Source organism: Thalassophryne amazonica, chromosome 18 (assembly GCF_902500255.1).
Source record: "Thalassophryne amazonica chromosome 18, fThaAma1.1, whole genome shotgun sequence".
In the NCBI taxonomy this organism is placed as follows: domain Eukaryota; kingdom Metazoa; phylum Chordata; class Actinopteri; order Batrachoidiformes; family Batrachoididae; genus Thalassophryne; species Thalassophryne amazonica.
Window position 1 is genome coordinate 12,457,423 of NC_047120.1, and position 23,048 is coordinate 12,480,470.

Below are 23,048 nucleotides of genomic sequence, written 5' to 3' on the forward strand. Positions count from 1 at the left end.
TATCTCACTAGGCACGCTGACGAAACTCATAACATCAACAAAAAGCACAACCTGTTTATTTGATCCTATACCAAGAAAACTGTTTAAGGACCTGTGGCCCACTCTTGGGCTGACTGTGCTGGAAATTATTCATCTTTCTTTAACTTCTGGATCTGTTCCTAAATGTTTCAAATCTGCAGTGATTAAACCATTACTTAAGAAACCTAATCTTGACCCTAGTGTATTGACAAACTATAGGCTGATATCAAATATATCATTTTGCTCTAAAATTCTGGAAAAAGTGGCGTCATGGCAGCTCATGGACTATCTTACTGAGAATAATCTCTTTGAGCCACTGCAGTCTGCTTTTAGAAAATATCATTCCACAGAGACAGCTCTCACTAAAGTGGTGAATGAACGTCTGCGTACAATGGATTCAGACACCACTACGGTTCTGGTGCTGTTAGATCTCAGTGCTGCATTTGATACTGTAGATCATCATATTCCACTTGATAGGCTGGAAAATTATTTTGGGATTACTGGGAGTGCCCTTGCATGGTTGATGTCGTACTTGATCAGTCGTTCTCACTGTGTTTTGTACAGCAACACTACCTCTAACCTTAGTGACATGAAATTTGAGGTTCCACAGGGGTTTGCCATAGGCCCCCTGCTTTTCTCCCTTTATATAGCACCCCTTGGGCACATATTGTGGTGTTTTGGGATTACCTTTCATTGCTATGCTGATGATACTCAGTTATACATGCCAATAACTGCTGGTAATCTCGTTCACATAAAATCCGAAGAAGATTGCCTTGCATCAATGAGAAGTTGGATGTCTAGAAACTTCCTACTTTTAAACTCTGGTAAGACTGAAATGATGGTTCTTGGTCCAGTGAAACATCGGCATCAATTTGACCAGTTAACGTTCAGCCTAGGCTTGTGTGTCATACATCACACTGACAAAGTGAGGAACCTTGGGGTAATTTTTTGATCCTACGTTGTCCTTTGGCCTCCACATTAGAAATTTTACCAGGGCTGCTTTCTTCCACCTGCAAAATATAGCGAAGATTCGTCCCATCCTGTCTATGGCTGATGCTGAGACCCTGATCCATGCGTTTATCTCTTCTGGATTGGACTGCTGCAATGTTCTATTTTCTGGTTTACCGCAGTCTAGCATTAGGGCTCTCCAATTGGTTTCCATTTTGGCATCCCTTCAATGGCTTTCTGTCCCATTGAGATCAGATTTTAAGGTTCTGCTACTAGTCTATAAAATTGTTCACGGACTGGCACCTCCCTACCTAGCTGACCTAATTAAACCTTACGTACCGGCCCGGGCTATGCGTTCTCAGGGTGCAGGATGACTTTGTGTCCCTAAGGTGAATAAGAAGTCTGCAGGTCATAGAGCTTTCTTTATCGTGCCCCTGCTCTGTGGAGTCATCTCCCTGCGCCAATAAAACAGTCAGATTCTGTGGAAACTTTCAAGTCCAGACTTAAGACACACTTATTTTTCCTTTTGTATGACTAGTATTGTTGGGGAAGTGTAAGGACACAGACCCACAACAGGGGGCGCAAATGAACGGTCAATGGGTAGTCAAATAAATACAATTTATTGGGGCAAATGTGCACAACAGGTCGAATACTATTTTTAGACAGTCAATTACAAATGTCAACAGGTGACGTGTGGGCAGGTCCGCGGGTAGGAGACGCCTATCCAGAGAAGAGCCGGGGCCCACAAGTTTCCGCCGCCAATGAAGACCTGCAGCAAACCGAAGCCGCCAAGTCCCGAGTCCCCAGGTGGCCTCTACTTCAGCTGTCAGATCCGGTACTGCTGGCAGGAACAGAAGACAGGTTAATGGTGGGTGTGTGCACACCCAGCAGAACAATCAGCAATTCAGTTCAGTTCCTTTTGTGGGAGAATCTCCACCTCCGACACAAAAACACAGTAGCGCAGAGCCTGAGAGCTACTTATCCGTTTTGGCGTGAGGGGTGAAGAACGTCACTCCTACATGGACCACAAAACTAAGCACCAGCTGAAAGCAGTCACCAGGATCTCCTGCAAACACTCAGAAAAAGATCATGTGCGTACGGCACAGTCAAACGGTTGAGAGTTTACCTGAGTGGTAAACTGATATCTCGGCAGAGATGTGGTGTCTCCTCCAGTCTTATATGGGATGGGATGATGATGAGAGATTTCTGACAGCTGGTAGTCCTGGCTCCTGGGTGGTGACTGCGCCCTTTGGTGCCTGAAACCCGACTACAGGCAGGGCGCCCTCTGGCGTTGGCCAGCAGTACCTCCTCTTCGGGCGGCCCACATAACAGGACCCCCCCCCCCTCAACGGATGCCTCCTGGCGCCCGACCTGGCTTGTCGGGGTGTCGCTGGTAGAACTCGGCCAGGAGGCCGGGTCCAGGATGAAGCTCCTCTTCACCCAGGAGCGTTCTTCAGGTCCATAACCCTCCCAGTCCACCAGATATTGGAGACCCCAACCCCTCCGGCGAACATCCAGAAGCCTGCGGACAGTCCACGGAGGCTCGCCGTTGATGATGCGGGCAGGAGGCGGCGCAGGTCCGGGGGTGCAAAGGTCCGAGGTGTGGTATGGTTTGATCTTGGAGACATGAAAAACAGGATGGATCCGCAGTGAAGCCGGGAGTTTCAGCTTCACTGCGGCTGGACTGATGATTTTGGTGATCCGAAATGGTCCGATATATCTGTCCATCAGCTTTTGCGACTCCGTGTGGAGAGGAATGTTCTTTGTTGACAGCCAGACCTCCTGCCCGGGCTGATATTCCGGGGCCGGGTCACGTCGGCGGTCTGCATGGCTCTTCGCCCTCGTCCGGGCTTTCAGCAGGGCAGAGCGGGCTGTACGCCACACCCGACAGCACCTCCTGAGGTGGGCCTGGACCGAGGGAACCCCGACCTTTCCCTCCACAGCCGGAAACAATGGGGGCTGGTACCCCAAACACGCTTCAAAAGGGGAGAGGCCGGTTGCTGATGAAACTTGACTGTTATGAGCGTACTCGATCCAGGCCAGATGTTGACTCCAGGCCGTCTGGTGCGCGGAGGTCATACACCGCAGGGCCTGTTCCAGCTCTTGATTAGCCCGCTCTGCTTGTCCGTTGGTCTGTGGGTGGTACCCGGACAAAAGGCTCACGGTGGCACCCAGTTCCCTGCAGAAACTCCTCCAGACCTGGGAGGAGAACTAAGGACCACGATCCGAGACGATGTTCGTAGGGATACCATGCAGACGTATGACGTGGTGGACCAGGAGGTATGCAGTCTCCTGGGCCGACGGGAGCTTCGGGAGGGCCACGAAGTGGGCCACCTTGGAGAACCGGTCCACTATCGTCAGGATGGTTGTCATACCCTGGGACGCAGGGAGACCCGTGACGAAGTCCAGGCCGATATGGGACCAGGGGCGATGAGGCACAGGCAGCGGCTGGAGGAGTCCCTTCTCCGGTTGGTGGACTGCCTTGCCCCTGGCACAGGTGGTATAGGCCCGGACATACTGCCGGACATCGGCTTCCAAAGACGCCCACCAGAACCGCTGCCGAACAACTGCCATGGTCCTCCGCACCCCTGGATGGCAGGTGAGCCTCGAACCATGGCAGAAGTCCAAAACTGCAGTCCTAGCGTCTGGTGGGACGTACAAACGGTTAGGTGGTCCACTGCCAGTGTCTGGGTGACGCGTCAGGGCCTCCCTGACAATGTTCTCCATGTCCCACGTCAGTGTGGCAATGATAGTGGACTCCGGGATGATGTTTTCTGGTGGATCCGACAGCTCCGCTCTGACTTCCTCTTCATGCACCCGGGACAGTGCGTCCGACCACTGGTTCTTAGTCCCGGGGCGATAGGTGATCCTAAAGTCAAAACGGCCAAAAAAAAGAGACCAACGGGCTTGCCTGGGGTTCAGACGCTTAGCGGTCCGGATATACTCCAGGTTCCGATGGTTGGTGAAGACCGTGAATGGAACCACAGCTCCCTCCAACAAGTGTCTCCACTCCTCCAGGGCCTCCTTCACCGCCAGGAGCTCCCGATTGCCGACGTCATAATTCCGCTCTGCTGGGGTCAACCTGCGGGAGAAATAGGCACAGGGGTGGAGTACTTTATCGGACTCCCCGCTCTGGGACAGCACAGCTCCTATCCCTGAGTCAGAGGCATCTACTTCCACAACAAACTGGTGGCTAGGATCAGGCTGCACCAGAACTGGCGCAGTAGAAAACCGGTGTTTCAACTCCCTAAACGCGGCTTTGCACCGATCCGACCAGGTGAAGGGAACTTTTGGGGAGGTCAGGGCTGTAAGGGGACCAACAACCTGACTATAGCCCTTGATAAACCTCCGATAGAAATTAGCGAAGCCGAGGAACTGTTGCAGCTTCCTACGGCTTGCCGGTTGGGGCCAATCTCTCACCGCCGCTACCTTGGCCGGATCAGGGGCGACGGAGTTGGAGGAGATTATGAACCCCAGGAAGGACAAAGAAGTACGGTGGAACTCGCACTTCTCGCCCTTCACAAACAGCCGGTTCTCCAACAACCGCTGCAGGACCTGACGTACATGCCTAACATGGGTCTCAGGATCCGGGGAGAAGATGAGGATATCGTCTAGGTATACGAAGACGAACCGATGCAGGAAGTCCCGCAAGACGTCATTTACTAATGCTTGGAACGTCGCGGGGGCATTAGTGAGGCCGAACGGCATGACCAGGTACTCAAAGTGACCTAAGGGGGTGTTAAATGCCGTCTTCCATTCGTCTCCCTTCCGGATCCGAACCAGGTGATACGCATTCCTAAGATCCAATTTAGTGAATATTTTGGCTCCACGCAGGGGCGTGAACACTGAATCCAACAGGGGCAACGGGTATCGGTTGCGAACCGTGATCTCGTTCAGCCCTCTGTAATCAATGCATGGACGGAGTCCGCCGTCCTTCTTGCCCACAAAAAAGAAACCTGCACCCATCGGGGAAGTGGAGTTCCGGATCAACCCGGCAGCTAATGAGTCCCGGATGTAGGTCTCCATTGATTCTTGCTCGGGGCGTGAGAGGTTGTACAGTTTACTGGACGGATACTCAGCACCCGGGATTAAATCAATGGCACAATCGTATGGTTGATGCGGGGGTAGAGTGAGTGCCAGATCTTTGCTGAAAACGTCAGCAAGCTCATGGTACTCAACAGGCACCGTCGTGAGATTGGGGGGACTCAAACCTCCACTTTAGCAGTCACACCGGGTGGAACCGAGGATCGTAAACACTCCCGGTGGCAGGTTTCACTCCATTGAGCCACAACCCCAGACGGCCAATCGATCCAGGGATTGTGCTTACTAATCCATGGATAGCCCAAAATTACTCTGGAGGTAGAAGGTGTCACAAAAAACATAATCTCCTCCCTGTGATTCCCAGACACAATCAGTGTTAAGGGCTGTGTCTGGTGTGTGATTAATGGAAGAAGGGTGCCATCTAGTGCCCGTACCCTCACTGGTGAAGGAAGAGCCACTAGAGGGAGCCCTACTTCTGTAGCCCATCTGCTATCAAGCAGATTCCCTTCCAACCCCGTGTCAATCAGTGCTGGGGCTTGAAGGGTTAAATCCCCACAGAGGATCACAACTGGGATTCGTGCGGATTTTCGTGCAGTACCCGCGTGTGTGTTATGGCCCACCCTTAGCCCAGTTTCTAAGGGTGAGCGTAGGTGTTTGACCGCTTGGGGCATTGTTTCTGCAGATGCTCGTTAGAGCCACAGAAAAAGCACTCTCCGCGGGCCAGCCTCCTCTGTCTGTTTTCTAATTTTATTTTGGCCCTGCTCGTGTCCATAGCTTCGTCAGCAGGGGGAGCTGTTGTCACACGGAGCACTCGGGCTCTGGAGCGTGGGGAAGGCGGGGCTGCTTCGGAACGGGAAGGGAGAGGGGCGGCGCATGCCCGGCCACGTCCTTCATCTCGCTCCCGTCGACGTTCTTCCAATCGGTTGTCTAACCGTATAACCAGAGCTATAAGCCCATCTAAATCCCGCGGCTCATCCTTAGCCACCAGATGCTCCTTCAGGACTGACGACAGTCCGTTTACGAAGGCGGCGCGGAGTGCAGCGGCATTCCAGCCGGACCTCGCAGCCGCTATGCGGAAGTCGACCGCATACTCAGCTGCACTCCGACGCCCCTGTCTCATTGACAGCAGCGTCGTAGAAGCAGTCTCGCCTCTGTTTGGGTGATCAAAGACTTTTCTGAACTCCCTCACAAACCCAGTATAAGAGGTAAGGAGCCGTGAATTGTGCTCCCAGAGTGCCGTAGCCCAGGCGCGTGCCTCGCCTTGAAGCAAATTAATTACATAAGCCACCCTGCTGGCGTCTGACTCGCACATCACGGGACGCTGTGAAAAGACGAGCGAACACTGCATTAAAAAGTCTGCGCACGTCTCCACACAACCCCCGTACGGCTCTGGGGGACTTATGTATGCTTCAGGGGATGGTGGCTGGGGTCGTTGAATGACCAGTGGAATGTCTATATTCGACACCGGGTCAGCAGGAGGAGGAGCTGCAGCAGCGCCCTGAGCGCGCGCTTCCACCTGCGCGGTGAGAGCCTCCATTCTACGATTGAGGATGACGTTCTGCTCGGTCATTAGATCCAACCGAGCAGTAAAGGCGGTGAGGATTTGCTGCAACTCACCAATCACGCCTCCTGCAGACGCCTGTGCACCCTGCTCTTCCATTGGCTGTTCAACTGGTGGTTGACGCCCCTCGGGATCCATGACGTTGGCCGAGATATCCTGTTGGGGAAGTGTAAGGACACAGACCCACAACAGGGGGCGCAAATGAACAGTCAATGGGTAGTCAAATAAATACAATTTATTGTGGCAAATGTGCACAACAGGTCGAATACTATTTTTAGACAGTCAATTACAAATGTCAACAGGTGACGTGTGGGCAGGTCCGAGGGTAGGAGACGCCTATCCAGAGAAGAGCCGGGGCCCACAAGGTTCCGCCGCCAACGAAGACCTGCAGCAAACCGAAGCCGCCAAGTCCCGAGTCCCCAGGTGGCCTCTACTTCAGCTGTCAGATCCGGTACTGCTGGCAGAAACAGAAGACAGGTTAATGGTGGGTGTGTGCACACCCAGCAGAACAATCAGCAATTCAGTTCAGTTCCTTTTGTGGGAGAATCTCCACCTCCGACACAAAAACACAGTAGTGCAGAGCCTGAGAGCTATTTATCCGTTTTGGCGTGAGGGGTGAAGAACGTCACTCCTACACGGACCACAAAATTCAGCACCAGCTGAAAGCAGTCACCAGGATCTCCTGCAAATACTCAGAAAAAGATCACGTGCGTACGGCACAGTCAAACGGCTGAGAGTTTACCTGAGTGGTAAACTGATATCTCGGCAGAGATGTGGTGTCTCCTCCAGTCTTATATGGGATGGGATGATGATGAGAGATTTCTGACAGCTGGTAGTCCTGGCTCCTGGGTGGTGACTGCGCCCTCTGGTGCCTGAAACCCGACTACAGGCAGGGCGCCCTCTGGCGTTGGCCAGCAGTACCTCCTCTTCGGGCGGGCCACATAACAAGTATACTGGTATAGTTTTGTTTTATGCTTTTTACTCTTTTAATTCATTTTATTTTGAAACGGAGCATGCCGCGGCCTCAACTTTACCTAAATTCGGGGTCTTTTAGTGAAGCTTAGGGCTAGTGGCTGGTGATGACCTTAGTATTTCTTCTGTTTTTCTTGTTGATGAATGCTGGAAAATTATAGAGTATTTCTTGCCTTTTTGATGCCTGATTGTTTATTTCTCTCTGTTTAAGGTGCAGCTCCATCCAGAGATAGGAGTTGTATTTGTGCTGGTGACCCTCCTGTCCTGTGCACCAACAAAATTTTCTGTATATTCGTTTTGTGAATTGTTGTGTAATTTATGTCTGTATCATGGCCCAAGTAGAGGGTCACCCCTTTGAGTCTGGTCTGCTTGAGGTTTCTTTCTCAGAGGGAGTTTTTCCTTACCACCATTGGTCTGGGGGTTAGTAAGGTTAGACCTTACTTGTGTGAAGTGCCTTGAGGCAACTCTGTTGTGATTTGGGGCTATATGAATGAAAATAAATTGAAAAAAAGAAATTGAAGGTTGTAGCAAACATTTTTGACAAATAATTTGTTGGGAAAGTGTAGTGACACGGACCCACAACAGGGGGCGTAAATGAACGGACAATGGATGAACCAAAAGATAACAATTTACTGTTATGAATGTGCACAACGGAATACAGACAATCACAGATTTAGAATCCAGTCAATATACAAAGGTGATGTGTGGGCAGGCTCGAGGATAGAAGACGTCTGTCCAGAGAAGAGCCGGGTCCCACACGATTTCCACTGCCGACGGATCTGGAGCACACTGGAGCCGCCAAGTCCTGAATCCCCAGGTGGCCACCGTCTCCAGCTGTCAGACCTGGTACTGCTGGCAGGAAGCAGAAACAGTTTATGGTGGGTGAGTGCGCACCCAGCAAAACAGTCAGCAATCAGTTCAGTTCCTTTTTGTGGAAAAATCTCCACCTCCAATACAGGAACAATAAACGTGCAGCGCCTGAGTGACTACTTATCCAATTGGGTGTGAGGAGCGAAGAGCGTCGCCTCCTCCACAATCCACCAACCCAGCTTCCAGCTGCGGATAGTCAACAGGTACGCCTGCAGAATATTCAGAGACAAATGTGTGTGTTCGGCACCAAAAACGGCTGAGGGTTTTACCTGAGGGGTAGAACGATATCTTGGCAGGGAGGTGGAGTTGCTGCCCGGCTTTTATTGTAGATGGTGAAGTGGTGGTGATGAATGACAGCTGGTGATGAGGTGGTGATGAGTGACAGCTGTCACTCCCGGCTGCTCCTGCGAGGCGGCTGCGCCCTCTCGTGCCTGAAGCCCGCACTTCAGGCAGGGCGCCCTCTGGTGGTGGACCAGCAGTACCTCCTCTTCAGCGGCCCACACAACATAATTCACATCAATAAAGGCCCCTTCACACACAACACAACGTTGGGCGAATCAGGACAAAACAGGCCAAATGGGTGAAACTCGAAAAATTCTAGCGACAGTCGGGAGGGATGGACAGAGGGACAGCCGTGTATGGATGCTGTATGATCCTGCAGCGATGAACACAGTTTGAGCACGGTGAGAGGTGTGATACCACATTGTGCTGTCACAGCAGCAGAAGCAATTAAATGTTGTACAAATGTTCATTAATCAAAGAAAATGTGTGAAGGCAAAATAATGAGAGACCATAGAACATTATAAGAACAATGAATGTATTGTTTAAATGCCCATGGAAGTAAACAAGGAATTAATGAAAGTACATGAATGAGATCAAATAAAATGAAATAAAGACATCCCCCTCTCCCTATCACACACAGTGACCAGAGGTCAGGACAGCAAAGGTCACGGCTGCTGAGGGCCACCTGCTTGGAGCAGCTGAGCCACACGGACGTGTTTTGTACGGATCCACAGTGAATTGATCTCCAGTAACAGATCAGGAATATTGGCCCCTGTGTGTCATTCAGGAGTTCTAAATCCTAAAACCCGGGGGGTCCTGGGTTTTATGTTTGTGAGGCTTCAGACTGACTCCTGGTTGGATTGCTGCTACTCCAGCAACAAAAGCTCATACTCTCATCTGCAGCTTCTTCCTGTCTTTATGTGCGGATTGTTGTGGTGCACGTGCACGCTGGCTGTGCTGTGTTCATGCACTTTGGACTTGTGCCAGAATAAAATAATGACCAAACTTTGTTGCACGGCTGATTTGCTGCAGAAATGTTGACACCAGGCCTCTGTTCTCCTGTTGTTTCGTTTTCATTGTGCTTTGGGTTCAGTGGGATGAATTGAGTGCTCGTGCACTCCAACACACTGCTGCACAGTGCATGTTCAAATGGAAATAGTTGAGATTTGCAACAATCCTCAGGAATCACTGATGTGGCTGATTCTTGGCACTTTATGAAACAACAGAATGATTCTGCTTTCAGCTGAGGCTTTTACGTGCTGACGCACTGTGAAGATAAAAGCAGAGATTTTGCTGAGCGGTGCAAACAAACACACAGTCACACAGTTCTTCTGTGTGTGTTTTTAGATTCTGAAGTCCAAACTGTACACATGTAACCAGAACTTGTTGCTTGGTGCTTCTTGTCCTGTGGTGTATCACATTTATCACAGTCTTGTTTGGTCATCAAGCTGCGCGCCGTCTCCTCCCAGGTTTTGGAGCAGACCGGGTGAAGTGAAGGCTGATGGCAAATGTTCTGAAAAAGTATATTTCGGCGTTAAGAAGGACCTGAGTAAAAGTAGAAGCAGGTTTCCATCAAGAAGGTGAAAAGTTTAATGGTGGCCAGCAGCAGAATTCCAACCCCACAACCAGCATTTATAAAATAGATGATTGACATTTGAGGATCAATTTCACAGCACATGACTGTAAACATCTAAATCCACTGAAGAATCATGTTGGACTGAATAAAAACACTTTGTGTCCAAAGCTGGTTTCTGGATCCTGTCTGAGGCGCAGAACGATCTGAACCTGCATGACGACACAAATCTGTTTCTTGTTGATTTTGTCTTCAGGCTGAGTTTGTGTGATCTGTCAGAGAGAAGCTGTGAAGTTCTGAGCTCAGTTCTCAGCTCTCAGTCCTCCAGTCTGAGAGAACTGGACCTGAGTAACAACGATCTGCAGGATTCAGGAGTGAAGCTGCTGTCTGCTGGACTGAAGAGTCCACACTGTCACCTTGAGACTCTCAGGTCAGGACTCATGTGTACAGCAGCTCCATAAATCAGAGTGAAGCTGCAGCTTTGCTCCCTGTCATGTTGTGTGAGTGTTGATGGATCTCAGGGTTTGAACCACAGTCATGAGCTCATCCTGCAGCAGACATCAGTGTGTCCATGCTGCTGCAAAGTGGGGACGTCCTGACACTGTCCTCACATTGTGTCTGCTGGTTTGTGTGTCTGCAGGCTGTCAGGCTGTCTGATCACACATGAAGGCTGTGCTTCTCTGGCCTCAGCTCTGACCTTCAGCGCCTCCCATCTCAGAGAGTGGACCTGAGCTACAACCATCCAGGAGACTCAGTCAACCTGCTGGATCCACTCCGGACTCTGGACTCTCTCAGGTATGGACTGGGTCTGGTGGAGGAGCTCCGTGTGGTTCCTGTGGACCTGACACACCGAGCTGACCTCAGACACCTCACACTGACAAACAGCAACTCAGCAAACTCTCTGTGCCGACTCATTGTTCCTGTTTGACATGAACACGTGACAGAGATCCAGCTGATGGTCAGCTGACCACTAACATATGTGTGTGTGTATGTTCTGCTCACGTGTTTGAGAAAATCATTTGTTAGTCGTTCACACATTCTGGTGCAAAGTCAAACAAAAACAGTCGTCGATCATTTTCACTGTCAGTCTGTTCAGAGTCACATGTTTCAAAGAGGAACGGAGGCAAAAAGCTTCATTTCTCTGAAGCAGGAGTCACCAACCTGCTCCTGGAGATCACCTGCTGCCTGCATGTTCTCCGTGTGCACCTGCTGCAGCCACAGCTGATGAGTCAAGTCTGGTGTTTCCTCACAGGCGTCATATGAAAGAGCTTCAGCAAACTTTGTGGAGTTTTTAGGCTTAAGAATTCAAAGTTTGAGGTTTGTGTCTGCAAATTCCTGCAGTTTTTCAGCTTCTGGACCATTAAAGGTTCACTTGTTCTAGATGATAGAAAATCTTAAAGTACCGTCAGTGGTTCTGCAGTAAATCATTAGTTTCACAGCCAGTTTTCTATGGAGATGAACACTTGAACATTTTCTCGGACTTCATTTCCTTCAATCCTTCAGAAATCCAAACAGTCTGATACTGTGGAGTAAATCTGTGTGCAGCAGGCAGCTCTCAAAAACTGAGTGACTGAGAGTGAGGGAAGCCACCAAGACACCCAGACAGCTCTGAAGGACTTACAGGCTTCTGTGGCTGTGATTGGAGAAACTGTGCAGAGTGAAACATTTTTCTGAGACAGAAAATCTGATCTGGTCCATCTGTGGACTCGTGGACACCGCCATCTTACGAAGGGATCACTCACTAATACTGCATGCTGATTGGTCCGAATCATTGTGGACGTCATTCTGCACCAACTGGAACAGAAAAGCACCAAAATTAAAACAGCATTTTTTTTTTAATAAAAACTGCAGGATATACATTTTTCAAACATAAAACTTAAATTTAGTTCTTGATGATCTTTGAAAAATGTAGTTTTACTTCTAGAGGATCTGCTACAATATGAGGAGACATGTAACACCTGCAGCTGATTGGCTGAACACACCTGACTTAATGAACAATGGGCGGAGCCTGGAGAGTCAGGTGACCTCCAGCAGCAGGGTTGGTGAGCCCTGATTGGTTAAATCCACTGCAGCAGATTTTCACCAGAATTTTCAAACCTGAAAAAGCCAAAAGTTGTTGTTTGCTGCTGATCAGCACAGTTAGAGGTGATCAATAATCAATGATCCATTTGGAGCGATGAGTGTGTTAGAAGAGAAGAACTAAAGTGTGTGGATGAGATCAATGTCATGTTGATGTGTCCATGATTAAAAAACATGTGTTGCTCCGCCCCCTCCTCCTTTCAGGGTGGATCCTGTTGGAGTCCGATGGCTGAGACCAGGTCTGAGGAAGTGTAAGTGTCTTTGTACACTCAACAAAAATATAAATGCAACACTTTTGGTTTTGCTCCCATTTTGTATGAGATGAACTCAAAGATCTAAAACTTTTTCCACATACACAATATCACCATTTCCCTCAAATATTGTTCACAAACCAGTCTAAATCTGTGATAGTGAGCACTTCTCCTTTGCTGAGATAATCCATCCCACCTCACAGGTGTGCCATATCAAGATGCTGATTAGACACAATGATTAGTGCACAGGTGTGCCTTAGACTGCCCACAATAAAAGGCCACTCTGAAAGGTGCAGTTTTGTTTTATTGCGGGGGGGGGGGGGGGGGGGGGGGATACCAGTCAGTATCTGGTGTGACACCAGTCAGTATCTGGTGTGACACCAGTCAGTATCTGGTGTGACCACCATTTGCCTCATGCAGTGCAACACATCTCCTTCGCATAGAGTTGATCACGTTGTCAATTGTGGCCTGTGGAATGTTGGTCCACTCCTCTTCAATGGCTGTGCAAAGTTGCTGGATATTGGCAGGAACTGGTACACGCTGTCGTATACGCCGGTCCAGAGCATCCCAAACATGCTCAATGGGTGACATGTCTGGTGAGTATGCCGGCCATGCAATCAATCAATTTAATCAATTTAATTTATATAGCGCCAAATCACAACAGACAGTTGCCCCAAGGCGCTTTTTTTTGTAAGGCAAGGCCACACAACAACCACGTAAAAACCCCAACGGTCAAAACGACCTCCTGTGAGCAAGCACTTGGCAACAGTGGGAAGGAAAAACTCCCTTTTAACAGGAAGAAACCTCCAGCAGAACCAGGCTCAGGGAGGGGCAGTCTTCTGCTGGGACTGGTTGGGGCTGAGGGAGAGAACCAGGAAAAAGACATGCTGTGGAGGGGAGCAGAGATCAATCACTAATGATTAAATGCAGAGTGGTGCATACAGAGCAAAAAGAGAAAGAAACACTCAGTGCATCATGGGAACCCCCCAGCAGTCTAAGTCTATAGCAGCATAACTAAGGGATGGTTCAGGGTCACCTGATCCAGCCCTAACTATAAGCTTTAGCAAAAAGGAAAGTTTTAAGCCTAAGCTTAAAAGTAGAAAGGGTGTCTGTCTCCCTGATCCGAATTGGGAGCTGGTTCCACAGGAGAGAACCAGTGTCCAAGAACTGGGACATTTTCAGCTTCCAAGAATTGTGTACAGATCCTTGCAACATGGGGCTGTGCATTATCCTGCTGCAACATGAGGTGATGTTCTTGGATGTATGGCACAACAGTGGGCCTCAGGATCTCGTCACGGTATCTCTGTGCATTCAAAATGCCATCAATAAAATGCACCTGTGTTCTTCATCCATAACAGACGCCTGCCCATACCATAACCCCACCGCCACCATGGGCCACTCGATCCACAACATTGACATCAGAAAACCGCTCACCCACACGACACCACACACGCTGTCTGCCATCTGCCCTGAACAGTGTGAACCGGGATTCATCGGTGAAGAGAACACCTCTCCAATGTGCCAAACACCAGCGAATGTGAGCATTTGCCCATTCAAGTCGGTTACGACGACGAACTGGAGTCAGGTCGAGAACACGATGAGGACGACGAGCATGCAGATGAGCTTCCCTGAGACGGTTTCTGACAGTTTGTGCAGAAATTCTTTGGTTATGCAAACCGATTGTTTCAGCAGCTGTCCGAGTGGCTGGTCTCAGACGATCTTGGAGGTGAACATGCTGGATGTGGAGGTCCTGGGCTGGTGTGGTTACACGTGGTCTGCGGTTGTGAGGCTGGTTGGATGTACTGCCAAATTCTCTGAAATGCCTTTGGAGACGGCTTATGGTAGAGAATGAACATTCAATACACGAGCAACAGCTCTGGTTGACATTCCTGCTGTCAGCATGCCAATTACACGCTCCCTCAAATCTTGCGACATCTGTGGCATTGTGCTGTGTGATAAAACTGCAACTTTCAGAGTGGCCTTTTATTGTGGGCAGTCTAAGGCACACCTGTGCACTAATCATGGTGTCTAATCAGCATCTTGATATGGCACACCTGTGAGGTGGGATGGATTATCTCAGCAAAGGAGAAGTGCTCACTATCACAGATTTAGACTGGTTTGTGAACAATATTTGAGGGAAATGGTGATATTGTGTATGTGGAAAAAGTTTTAGATCTTTGAGTTCATCTCATACAAAATGGGAACAAAACCAAAAGTGTTGCGTTTATATTTTTGTTGAGTGTACTTTGATCCATCTGTTTCCATAGAAACCACCCTCTGTGACATCACTCATTCAAGTCCTACTGACACTGAGGCAGAGTTCAACATGAAAGCTGCTACAAACCATCAATTGATAACTATGACTGTGTCATCCTGTTGATTGATAACTGTGTCGTGGTGTTGACTGATGAACTGATCGATTGATAACTGTGTCGTGGTGTTGACTGATGAACTGATCGATTGATAACTGTGATGTGGTGTTGATTGATGAACTGATTGATTAATAACTGTGTTGTGTTTTGTTCCATCAGATTTCTCTGAACTCTATCTGGATCCAAAGTCAGCGAACAGAAAACTCAAACTGTCCAAAAACAACACAAAGGTGGAACGTGTGGACAAGGATCAATCATATCCTGATCATCCAGATAGATTTGACCTTTGCCTTCAGGTCCTGTCTTCAACTGGTCTGACTGGTCGCTGTTACTGGGAGGTCGAGTGGAGAGGAGACGTTGGTATATCAGTAAATTACAGAAGAATCAGAAGGAAAGGAAACAGTTTGGACTGTGAGTTTGGATGTAATGATCAGTCCTGGACTCTGATCTGCTCTGACTGTCTTCGTTATTCTGTTTGTCACAGTAACAGGCAAACATTCCTTCCTCGCTCCTCTTCGTCCTCTCACAGAGTCTCAGTGTTTGTGGACTGTCCTGCTGGCACTCTGTCCTTCTATGAAGTCTCCTCTGACTCTCTGATCCACATCTACACCTTCTGCTGCACGTTCACTGAACCTCTGTGTGCTGGGTTCAGCTTCTGGTCTGATCCTGGTTCCTCTGTGTCTCTGTGTGGACTGTAGGATGGAGAGTCTCCTCCTATGGACACAAACACTCAAACATGAGTGTTTGGACAGTAAATGTCCAGCTGGTTTGACTTTGATGTCTCAGTGGTTGTAAACTAACATGATTTTTGGCGCCCCCTTCTGGCTGACATATGATCCAGACACCAGGGTGTTTTTGGTTTTGTGTCAGCGATACTGCGCCTTTAAAACGTACAACTAGCCTGTGCAGTGTTACCACACAGTCCAGACCAACATCTGGACATCTGCAGAGCACCACACTGTGCCAGAACCCAGCTTGCTGGACTTTGACTTCTTCAAACAGCTGAACCGAGTTAATTCCAGCCAACAAGAGACTGCAGCTCCGGATACACGTGAGCTACGAAGCAATTCACAGAACGTCCGAAGAGGAGGCGAGGGAAGAGAGGCGGGCTAAATCCTAGGATAAAGGCTAGAGCTACCAGACCGCAGCTGCCTGGTCTGTTACGAGCTCCTAGGTTAAAGCTAAATAATTCGCTTTTAGCTGCAGAATCAATCGCTGTTGAGCTGAGTGGTTGACCTATTTTTATTTTTACCAAATAAAGCTACACAGAATTAGGGTCAGAAACATAATTTGCTCAATGAATGAATGAATCTTCCATTACTAAACTAAACATTAATTTTCATGCTATTTTATTTGTATAAAAATAGTTTTCTCATGTAAGAAAAGTTTTTTAACTTCAAAATGTACAGTAATCAGAAATTAATGTTGAATTAAAAACATATTTTCAGGATTTTAGGTGGCCAAGAATTTAAAAACAGAGATCATCAATAGCTCCAAAGCTCCTGCCAAAACTCGGAAAACTCAGATGTGAGTGAAGGTTGAACAAGTTGATGCATTAATGTGCAATAAATACTCCTATTGTTCCATTTGAATTGATAGGGAGAATCATTATTATTTTTGAGTTCTTTGAATTGTCTTTTCCTTTACGCTGTAGTTTTCTGAACCACAATGTATGGTTTTTGGATTAAAGGCACAATACAAGTTCTGTGGAAAGACTGTGATGGAAAAATTGAGGCGACAAAAAAAAATTAAATTAAACAAGGGAGCAGCCAAAGGGACTTACCTATATTATATATATATACAGATCAAATCCAGGTTTGCATCTCAGATGTACCTTCTGGCAATTTGTAGCTAAACTTTCAAGTCTTCATCATGATGGATAACTGTTGATACAAAATGCAAAGCTTGCACTGTGCACAATCTCAATTCCAATCACAGCCACGTAAGCCTTGTAACTTCTTCTGCGTTGTCTGGGTGTCTTGGTGGCTTTCCTCAGTTTTTGAGAACTGTCTACTCCATGCAGATTTACCATAAAGTGCCATACTGTTTATATTTCTTTGTAATTAATGTAAATAAAGTCCGAAACATATTCAGTGGCAGCTTTACCATCATTGAGCCTCGTGCACAACTACCACAAAAGACTTCAAGCTGTCATTGATGTTAAATGGGGCAACACACTGTATTAAGAGGGGTATGTAAAGTTTTGATCTGGGTCATTTGGGTAGTTTCTATTGTCATTATGATTTAAAAAGAGGAAACACAGTTGTCTGACAATAAATGGTTTGACCCAACCATTAACCATGAGTGGAAAGAAGTTTTTGTGTTCTCCAATGGCCATCAACCTTGTTTGACCTTTACTTTGGAGACCAAGCATTCGACAGTCAAAACTATTCCATTTATTAATTCTATTCACTCAACCAATAATTTGCATCACTTTTTTACCAAAACTGAAGTAACTTTAACTTTTCACCCTTGTAGAAACTGAAATTGACCTTTCACCATTTTTGCTGTTTTTACCCCATAACTCCATAACATTCAGTCACGGATAGCCCAAACTATACATTTTTGGAATCCTTATGATCACACAAATAGTGTGGTATAGTTTTCAACATGATTGGAGAATTTTTATATTTTGACCCCTGTGTAATTCTTTATTGACCCCTGTAGCTCATTAGAGGTCACCTCCAGGATGTCTCCATATCTGAAATTAAACATTAGTTAATTTAGAATGTGTGCCACATTTCATGCTTTTAGCACAAACTGAACAATTGTTTTGGTTATCTGCTGCACTACTACAGCAATGTTCATTTTGTGATCATGAAAACACAATTTACAGATCTATGATGCCCATTGGAGCGCTTGAAATTACCATTCCACTCACGCATTTTTTACACACAGTTTATAGTGTTTTCTATATTGTCTGCAAAAATGTTGTTTTAACGTTACATGAAAATTGGTCCGTGGCGCAAAAAGCTTGCGGGCCGCTGCTCTAGGCTATATGAAACTTGGACTCGTGACGCTATAATCCAGATTCCTGACCTATAATAGCATAATACATAAACATTACATTGCCACCCCACATAATAGTGCCTGTCCCCGCTTGCCACCCCATGAATTTATCTCTAGATCCGCCCCTGTACTGACTACAAGGTTGGAATCGTTTCTTTCATCTTAATTAACTGCTTTACTTTTGTTAGTCTTTAAATGCAACAGCTACGGACTTCAGCTCCTTAATTTGCTGCTGTGTGAATCCTAGCAGTGGTTAGCTTCTTGTTAGCATTATATAGCATAATCATTATAGAACTCTCTCTCTCTCACACACACACACACACACACTTTGGAGACACAAAAGCTTTTTTCCGCTTGTGTGCTTTTGCTTCCGTTTTCCATTTTTGCTTTCATCTAAATCCACAACAAAGTGTTTTCTCCCCTCAGCAATAAAAAAGTGCTCCACTGTCGCATTATGAAAGTGAAACCTAAAAAGCGTACATTGCAGCACGCGTGCACGGACTTTTGTTAACACGACTTTAAGGTTGGACGAAACATCCTTAATATCTATGAGAGACACGAGTAAAGCTGAAGTCTAGCTACAAAGAAAGTTTTGCCGGCTGATGTGACCAGTGTTGACGTCCGTCCTTCTTTTCAGTTCACCTGAAACGACGAGGGAAACAAGAGGTTCCGCCCTAATAAAATACCACTGAAAACTTATTCCTCATTGTTTATTAATTTATACAGTACTTGGTGAATGTATCAATTTTATATTTCTTTCTCCGCAAAGTTTTCCTGGCAGCCGTGTGTCCTGGCGTGTCGTCGTGTCTTTTAGGGAAAGTTCGGCGTCAGGGGGGAGCGTGAAGCGCAGCTTGTGCTGCATTGAAGGGCGCTCAGAGAGCACAGTTTTTGCCAGTTAAAGTCATTCGCGAGGTCCCTTTTTTGAAAAAAATGTCACCCACAACTGGGGTGGCAAGAGCTATTTTTAGGGTGGCAGTTGCCACCCCATGTCACCTCAGTAGATCCGCCCCTGAGTCAGTAGAAGAGCAGAGAGAAGTCCAGGCGCCGAGGAATCAGTCCATTCACAGGGGTGGGAGCGGCCGCCTGCTCTTCCTGCAATCTGACTGGCCACCCTGTATGCTTCTCCAATTGTCATTGGCTGTTGGTCATGTCAGTCATTGTGCTCGATGTAAGTCACCGTTGTGTGATCAAACGGAAACAAAACAAACCTAGAACAAGTCTGCGCCGTGTATGAAACACTACAGAACTTTTATTTTGACACAAATTCAGGAAGTGGTTCTGCAGCTGCGCCGATTAAATGCTGTAGCTTCACCGATCACGGACTTTCCTCTTGTTGACAGCAGCGCGCGGTTCGAGAACACTGTATTTCTATAATCTCTATAAATATGGGAGGGCCGGCCCACGCACGTCTAAACGTGCAGTGGCCCACTGGGCAAATGGCCAAAATCACCGATTACCAGTCCAAGCCTGCCTGCATGTTCTCCATGTGGACCTGCTGCAGCCACAGCTGATGAGTCCAGTCTGATGTTTCCTCACAGGCATCACATGAAAGAGCTTCAGAAAAGCTTCTTCATGGAACATCTCTGAGCTCCAACAAAACTTTGTTTAGTTTTTAGGCTGAAGAATTCAAAGTTTGAGGTTTGTGTCTGCAAATTCCTGCAGTTTTTCAGCTTCTCGACCATTAAAGGTTCACTTGTTCTGGATGATAGAAAATCTTAAAGTACCATCAGTGGTTCTGCAGTAAATCATTAGTTTCACAGCCAGTTTTCTTTGGAAATGAACACATGAATGTTTTTTTGGACTTCATTTCCATCAATCCTTCAGAAATCCAAACAGTCTGATACTGTGGAGTAAATCTGTGTGCAGCAGGCAGCTCTCAAAAACTGAGTGACAGAGTGAGGGAAGCCACCAAGACACCCAGACAGCTCTGAAGGACTTACAGGCTTCTGTGGCTGTGATTGGAGAAACTGTGCAGAGTCAAACATTTTTCTGAAACAGAAAATCTGATCTGGTCCCTCTGTGGACTCGTGGACACCGCCATCTTACGAAGGGATCACTAATACTGCATGCTGATTGGTCCGAATCAATGTGGACATCATTCTGCACCAACTGGAATGAAAAAGCACCAAATTTAAAACAGGATTTTTAAAAATAAAAACTGCAGGAAATAAAATTTTTTTTCCCAATTATTTTTATTAAAGTGTTTCATACAGCAGAATTTTAACAGAGGTACACTTCACTGGGGTGTAGGCAGAACTTACTGACTTCATGGTGTACATATTATGCATGAGCGTACTCAATGCGATATACATATATGCAATTATAGAAAAATAACAACAGATAACAGAACCAATAAAAAAAAAAGACCTGCGAAAGTATAAATATGTGACATATAGTACAATGAAATGCTTGCGAGGGCCATTAGGAGGAGGGCTGTCCAAATCCAAGGTGGTTTAATTGATTTATAAATGGTGTTTAACTTTTTTCATAGTAGTTAATAAAAGGTTGCCAAATTGAGTAAAACAGCTGTTCTTTTTTTCTCAGAGAGAATTTTACTTTTTCCCAATTGCAAGTATTGCATAATTTCTCTTACGTGGTTTTGATGAGTGGGAGGGTTCTTATTTTTCCAATTAACCAAAATTAAGCGTCTTGCCAGAATTAGCACAAAACATAGCGCATTGGTTTGAAAATTATTTAGGCTTACCCCAGTAGGAACAACACCAAATAATGACATTATTGGATCAATAGGGAGTTTCTTCTTGAAAATGTCAGACAAAATGTCGATAGTTTTGGTCCAATATGGGTTGATGATAGGACAGTTCTAAAATGTATGTGACAGTGAAGCTGGAGAGAACCCACAACGTTCACAGGCAGCATTTACTCTTGGAAACATCTTAGACAGTTTTTGTTTAGACAAGTGGAAGTGATGAAGGATCTTGAACTGTAGTAGTCCATGTCTCACACAAACTGAGGAGGAATGAACCCGTTCCTGAGCTTCAGTCCATTGGTCTTCTGTGATGTTTATTCCCAAGTCTTTGCTCCAAGCATCCTTTATGTGATCAAGTGATGTTGTACGTTCAAACTGTGAAAGGTTATTGTATACTTTAGTTATCGATCCCTTTTTTAGTGGGTTGTTTAAAAGTATATTATTCAAGGGATATTCGGAGGGTTGATTGGGAAAGGAGGGAAAATTTGTCTTTGTGAAGCTACAAATCTGCAGATATTTAAAAAAGTCTATTATCAATGTTAAATTTATGCTTTAGCTGTTCAAATGTTGAGAAAATATTATCCGTAAAAAGATCTTTAATGGAGTGCACCCCTTTGCGGTCCCACGATTGAAACATTTTGCCTGTGAGAAGTTTGTGTGCATGGTTATCAATTAATGGTGTTAGAATTGAGCATTGGTTCCAGTGAAAATGTTTTCTATTTTGTGACCAGATTTTCAATGAGTGTGACACTACTGGGCTATGACATTTAAAGCTAGAGAGATCGGAGGTGTGAAATAGTAGTGATTTTAATGCATTAGGGGAGAAAGCTTGGTTTTCCATCCGTTCCCAATCAGATTTGTGATTTCCATTCAAAATGATATACAACGAATATTGCAAGACCAGTAATAAAGACGAAGATTGGGTAGGTCCATCCCTCCCATTGATTTTGGTCTTTCTAAAAAAGATTTTTTAATTCTCTGGGTCTTTTTGTTCCAAATGAAGGAGGTAAATAAGGAATCTAACATTGTGAAAAAACTTTTACTTATCAGAATTGGGGTACATTGAAATAAAAATAAGTATTTTGGCAGAATGTTCATTCTGATTATATTAATTCGGCCCGCAAGAGATATGGGCAGGTTGGACCATTTCTCAATCTGTTTTTTAGTTTGCTGGTATAGGGTCAAAGTTTTTGCTGAAGAGACCAGAAATTTCTTGTGTGATATTTATGCCAAGGTATTTAAAACAGTTGGAGACAGCAAAAGGGTAAGCAGTCAATGTATTAACTTGTCTTTTTGCCTCAGTACTGATAGGAAACAATATGCTTTTTGATAAATTAATTTTGTATCCTGACACATCTCCAAAATTTTTTAGTATGGTCAATATCTTGGGCAAAGATTGAGATGGATCTGAAATATACAACAATAAGTCATCTGCATACAAAGATACTTTGTGTTCTGAGTATCCTCGAGTAATCCCTTTATATTCTTTTTTGGAGCGTAATGAAATAGCAATTGGTTCTATGGCCAAAGCGAATAAGAGGGGAGATAAGGGACATCCTTGGCATGTGGAACGGTGGAGAGAAAAGGGACTTGAGTCTTTATTGTTGGTGCGCACAGTAGCTCTTGGGTGAGCATACAATAATTTTACCAAAGCAATGTAATTCGGGCCGAATCCAAACCTTGACAGGGCCGAGAACAGGAAATCCCACTCGACCCTGTCAAAGGCTTTCTCTGCATCCAATCCATCCATCCATCCATGTATCTGTAGTCTGGTATTGAAAAATAACTGTCTTTGCTAAACCCTGTTTGGTCAGGTGACACAATTGTAGGTAAGACTGATTCTAAACGGAGGGCCAATATTTTGGCCAGTATTTTAATATCCACATTTAATAGACTTATGGGTCTATATGAACCTGGATTAAGTGGGTCTTTGTTACTTTTGTGAATCAGGGAAATACATACCTCATATAGTGTTGGAGGTAGAGAACCTGTTAGTGCTTCATTATAAACATCTAAAAGCAGAGGGGTAATCTGATCTATTAATGTTTTGTAAAATTCAGCACTGTAACCATCGGTGCCAGGGCATTTACCATTTTGCATATTCAGGATGGCTTGTTTTACCTCCTCTTTCGATATGGGTCGGTCTAATTTTTTCTTATTTTCTAGGCTTATAGTGGGTATTTGAAGATTTGAGAAGAAGTTTTCTATTAATTTGACATCATTTTGGGATTCTGATGAATACAATTTAGAATAGAAATTCTTGAATGTATTATTTATTATGTCTGGATCTTTTGTTATTTGTCCTGTATCTGTTCTAATTTCTGGAGTTAGCCTGGACATTGCTACTTCTTTAATTTGCTGAGCT

At 46.0% G+C, this 23,048-nt stretch overlaps 1 protein-coding gene across 1 annotated transcript in view; it reads left to right on the forward strand.

Annotated features, from left to right (window-relative positions):
* Positions 1 to 23,048, forward strand: part of LOC117531565 (E3 ubiquitin-protein ligase TRIM11-like) — a 30,536-nt gene that overhangs the window by 3,142 nt on the left and 4,346 nt on the right. The window contains exons 3-4 of the mRNA XM_034194686.1: positions 10,522 to 10,695; positions 10,956 to 11,060. Coding sequence (XP_034050577.1) covers positions 10,522 to 10,695; positions 10,956 to 11,060 — 279 coding nt within the window. The remainder of the gene's footprint in view (positions 1 to 10,521; positions 10,696 to 10,955; positions 11,061 to 23,048) is intronic.